At 37.5% G+C, this 5,567-nt stretch overlaps 1 protein-coding gene across 1 annotated transcript; it reads right to left on the bottom strand.

Moving 5' to 3' along the window:
- Nucleotides 1–200: 200 nt before the first annotated feature.
- LOC112716039 (protein WHAT'S THIS FACTOR 1, chloroplastic) lies at nt 201–3,043 on the bottom strand. The gene is made up of 3 exons (XM_025767876.3): nt 2,673–3,043; nt 1,012–2,490; nt 201–799 (listed from the first exon to the last, which is right to left on the bottom strand). The coding sequence occupies exon 2, from the start codon at nt 2,412–2,414 to the stop codon at nt 1,086–1,088; it is 1,329 nt and encodes a 442-aa protein (XP_025623661.1). The 5' UTR covers nt 2,415–2,490; nt 2,673–3,043; the 3' UTR covers nt 201–799; nt 1,012–1,085.
- Between the last annotated feature and the right edge of the window lie 2,524 nt (nt 3,044–5,567).

Raw genomic sequence — 5,567 nt, forward strand, 5'->3', positions numbered from 1 at the left:
GAAGAATAACTAGAGAAACCAACTAGTACCATTCTGCATATTTTCATGAATGATCAACATCTGACAACTCAAAATTGACCCACCAAAAACCAGCAAAAATTTTACTCAAACTTGTTATCACTGCTTAGCTGGGTATTTTTAGACTAGTTAAGATGTTTGTGACAACTAGAATGAGTGGATATGGTGAATCCTCAAGGCAATGAACAATAAATGTTTCCTTTTATAGTATTATGTTTTCTGTCACCACACTATTCCAGTCAATGCACAGTTTCCTTTGGAAAATCAAATACAACATGTGTGGGAAAAAAAAAATGAAAATACCATCGAGCAATGAAGAAACTTGTCTCCTCAAATGTGATTGACTCAATGATATCCGCTAACCCTCAAATCGCTTATCTGCATTGCTTCAATATATGATTGGATGTTGCATACCTAGATAAATTTTACACAAGTTCAAAATGTTTCGAGAGCTTTAACCAGATAAGGCTGAGGATTAGGGATCGTTGATAAAGACAGGATCAATGCGTTGTGATAATCAATACCCCAGCTTAAACAGGTTCAATCTCCTTTTGCAGAAAAAGTATCATCTGTTCATTGATTGAACCACACCAATCAACCATGAACCACTTTACTTTTGGCCTTTCAGGTAGGACCACAAGGTGTTTGTCTAAGCCATGCTACAGCATTGACTAGCCATGATCATAAATTGTTTCCAGCGGGTTCTGAAACAAGGTTTAATTTGTCCAGCTATATTCTCATTATCACTTGCACCTTCTTCAGATGGGCTTCATTTAAGCATCTATCAAAGAAACGAAAACAAGGACAATAATAGAGCTTAGCAACCTAACATGTTTATACTTAAATAAGTATAGGGGGTATCACAGGCCAAACTAACTTAAAAAATTTGTACCTACTATCACTAATTATTTTTCTAAAATAAAGCAGAAAATTTGACTTAAGACACAAGATATAAATGTGCTTGAAAAAATTGGATCATGTGGAATTACTTACCAGCAAATCAAAATGGAAAAACAGTACTTCAAAAAATTGGTGTGTGATGTTTACATCTGCACATTCTCTCAACCTCAAGAATTCTTAAAATTTCGATATTCACAAGCTATCTCTTCAACATCCATCTCAGAATTGTCCACAAGTAAAGGATCCTCATAATCCACGGAACCATGTTGCTCAAGCTGCACGTCCAAGTCCTCTACTTCCGAATCACTCTGCATCAAGCCAATATCGCCTTCTACTTCTACATCCGACATGTCACTGAGTATCTCAAACTTCTTCTTCCTCCCTCTATAACCAACAAGCCTCATGACTTTTTCCCTCCATAGGACCAAGGGGCATTTCTCAATCAGCTCCGCACCTTCATATGCTTCATTCAAGAACACACTAAACCTCTTCCCCCGCTCTGAGACATAGAAGATGCCAATGTGCTTCAGAAGAATCCTCATGAGCTTCTGAGGCATCACTATCTCCCAACGGAAATGAGTGAGGTGGTCAGTGACCAGTCTCTTTTCAATGGTGAAACTAAGAATCTCATGCATAACAGCAACAGCCCTCTTATCAAATTCAAGAGAACCAGCCTTGAGACCTCTGGCATCAGCATAAGGAGACAAATAAGCCCTCTTTTGAAAATCTTGAATCTTTTCACTATAACGATACACCCTTTTATAATTTGAAGGGAATTTCAAAGGGAATGGAAGTGACAACATACCAGGGATATGCAAATTGGTAGTAGTGGATTCAGTTACACCTGTAACCTTCTTCTGTAATTCCGTTATTGCCCAATTAGGATTCCAATTCACAAGCTCCAAGCACTCAACTTGATTAATGCCATCAAAGGACTTCACAACCCTAAAATGCTGCGGATATTGGTGCACCCAATTAGCCCTAAAATCCATAGGCAACCCAAAATCCCTTCTGAAATGAGCAATCTTCTCTAATGGGAGACGCTTATCCACCGACATCATCAGCAACCTCGTAACGTGTTCCGCAGCCTTATCGGAATGCTGCTCAAGAACCCTCTGTTCTTCCTCCAACAATTCCTCGGCTCTCTCCGTCAAGCCGCACCACAGCACCCCCTTGCGATCCTTGTAGAGTTCAAAAAGCTTTGGCGTCTTTCGAATGAAATCAGAGATTCTATGTGGCTTTGGGAGATTGATCTGCTTACGATAGTTTTCAAGGGATCTAACAGGGATAATCATCTCGGACTGTTGCTTCAGAAGCTCGATTAAGAAAAGGATTTTGGAGAGTATCTTCCACTTCTCGGTTGCGACCTCAAGATCGTTAACCCTCTTCTGCTTACTCCTGTCTTGAACCCTCTTGCTGGTTGTCATCCATCGACGGAAAAGAATTGAAGCTCCGATGAGCTTTTTCGCTGAGGGGTTTATCGGATCTTTCAGCATTTGAGGGAACTTGTACAATTATATATCACACGCAAGTCATAAAAAATTCAGCACTTTGAACTGTAGTTCAAGCCAACTGAAATTTTCAGTCATAATGTCACCAAATCAGTATGAATACATTCTAGTACCACCAAACATTCCAGTATCAAATAAATAATGTTCAATCTTTTTTATATCAATAGATTGATCCAGTCTAACAAACGCAAAAGAATAATTACATTGCAAAAGAAAATCAGTGTAGCGAAGTAATAAACTCACAAAGCACGGAGGCAGCGACATAGAGAACTGAGAAGAATAGAGAACAACAGCAGCAGGATAGCAAATCAGTGGTAGCATAGAGCAGCGGCAACAGTACAGCGGCGCTCCGAGGCAGCAGTGCGGCGGCGAGAGAAAGCCGTGACGGTGAGAGTAGACTCGTCACTCTTGCATGCAAAGTGTTTGTAGAAATGTTTCTTACAACTTTTCTTTCTTTTTTAAAAAAATGAAATTGGTCAAGGTTGCTTAGAAGTTAGAACCCTCTTGTTTTTGACAGAGTTGCTTAGAACTTTAGAAGGCAGGAGGTTGTGCGGTTATGCAAAAAACAGTAGCATTTGGATTTTGGACCCAAATTAAATTGTTTTTATTCGCTTATCCTACGCCGCTGTCTGCTATTTGGGCTAGATTAACGGCTCGTTTGGAAACTTTAGAAATAATTTCTTTTAATTTTTGACTTATAAAAAGTAGTAGTATTAATGTCTAGTATAATTTTTAAAATTAAATCGTAACTTTTTAAGAAACTATTTAGGAGCTTATAAAAACAGAAATTATTTTCTGTATGAAAACATTGTTGGTGTATTGGCCCGATATGAGTGAGACGGGTGTTTTGCGTGAGAGTGGTGTCAAGGACAACATGCCGAAGACGTGATGGCCATGCAAGGTCGGCGACGTGGCGGAACCCCTGCAACACGCAGGGGGCGTGATGACCTGGCGACACCGACAATACGGGAAGTGAGAAGCAGTGTAATCCGTGAAGCTTGCTGGTTCCGAGGAATGGTAGAATCACGCAGGGGGCGTGTTGCAGGCCTGCCTGCATGCAGGGAACACCCCCTTTTCCGGTAAGCAGCGGCCAGCCCCTATAAATTCAGCTTCTTCCTCCCTTAAAGATCAGAGAGTGTGGCATCAGGTTTTGAAGAAAGAAAGGGAAAAAAAAAAAGAAGGCAATGCGTTAGAGTGAGTGAGTGTTAAATTAAAATATGGGTAGCTTGAGTAATAATAGTAGTAGTGAAGGTATAATTAGTTGGGGTGCGTATAAAAAAAAGAATTGTAAAAATTTAAAAAAATGGTATGTAATTATGCGGCGCCTGAAGATCATATTATCAACTATTTGGAGCATCCAATTTATGTAAATTGATAAATTTTAATTTTTTATATACCGAAAGTTTTTTAAATATTATTGTTGTTAGTATTTTATAAATATATAGAAAAATGCCCATTTCTTTTTATATACTGTGTTAGAATAAAATTTAAATCTGTAAAATATAATTATATTTTTTTGTATATAATTTTTTTTAGTATTATCATAAATTTTTTTTATTTTTGAATATATAAATTTTGTTGTGATTATTAACGAAAGTAATGCATAAATAATAAATATTTGAATTTTTTAAGACTAAATAATTTTCGTTATTTATAAAAAATTAATAAAAATAAATAGATAAATAAATATGTATGAAGTTGGCTCTGTGAACTATCATTGAAAAAAGAAATACTCTTACAAATACGTATTTTGACAAATAAATAAATAAAATTAAAAATATTATTTATTTATGTAAAAAAAAGAAAAAAGTATATATTTATTTATTTTTAAAAAAAATGTTTGACAGTAAACAAAGAAAACTAGTAGTTCAGTGAATAGTTTAATTTAATTTATTTATTAATATTTATTTATTTATTTATTTATTTTAATTCAATAATTTTTTACAGTAGGTAAAGAAATAAATAAATGTTAATATATAATTTTTTTAATTACTTTTCTTAATATTAATAATTTGAATATTAATAATTATTAATAACAAAATTTTTTATGCAGCCTAACAGGAATTTATTGGTGCGTAAACTGGATCCGCCACAGACGTGGAATCCGATGGTGGAAAACTACCTACGCGCCACGGGATTCTACCACGTCTCTAAAATTGGGATAATACATGGATTTCACCCGTTATTATCTGCTCTGGTCGAAAGGTGGAGGCCAGAGACTCACACCTTCGTGATGCCGGTGGATGAGATTACAGTGACGTTAGAAGATGTCGCTTATATATTTGGCCTACCCATTGACGGAGAGGCTGTGAGTGGATGGACAGACAATAGTGCCGACTTCGTGCGAAGCCAGAGCTACGCCATATTCGGTCGGGAGCCAGAAGTCAGTACTTCTTCAAAATCCTATATAAAGCTGGCTTGGGTAAGACGTGTCAGAGACGTAGAACCGTTAGACACTGAGGATTCCATTAGGCGATATGTCAGATGTCATATCTTCTGTTTGTTGGGGTCGAACTTATTCGCGGATAAGTCGACCGCATACGCCCACGCGAAGTATCTACCGTTGCTTCGAGATTTCGACCAGATCCATACTTATAGTTGGGGTTCAGCATGTCTTGCACATCTTTATAGAGCATTATGCCGTGCATCACGATTTGATACAAAGGAGATGGATGGACCTCTTAATTTGTTGTTTGTTTGGGCATGGGAGCGAATGCCATGTATTGCGCCCGTACCGAGGAACACCCTTCCACCCGTTGAGATACCAGTTGCAAAGAGGTAATAATTCTTATTTTAGTCTTGTGTTATATTCACGTTGCATGTTTGATTTAGGGTTACATATGTAAATCTTTTCAATGAATCATGTTTCAAGTGGAGTCATTCGGTGCGCACCACAGCGTGGTCATCGAATACTGTAGTGACATTTAGGCATCATATAGACTACATGCAGGAGGTAAACATTTATGGTTCTTGTGAATCCTATTTCCAAATATTAACGATAGGATTCTAACATACGAATTATGATTGGCAGTTTGAGTGACGGCCGTACACCGGATTGATCATACCCGACGAGCTACACGGACATCTTGATGTGTGTGACACCGTTTCTCCATTGTTGTCGTTTGAGTGCATCGAATG

Source organism: Arachis hypogaea, chromosome 10 (genome assembly GCF_003086295.3).
Source record: "Arachis hypogaea cultivar Tifrunner chromosome 10, arahy.Tifrunner.gnm2.J5K5, whole genome shotgun sequence".
Taxonomy (NCBI): domain Eukaryota; kingdom Viridiplantae; phylum Streptophyta; class Magnoliopsida; order Fabales; family Fabaceae; genus Arachis; species Arachis hypogaea.

Excerpts from the sequence above, each read along its gene's own strand:
- LOC112716039 (XM_025767876.3), bottom strand. The coding sequence starts at position 2,414 with ATGCTGAAAGATCCGATAAACCCCTCAGCGAAAAAGCTCATCGGAGCT.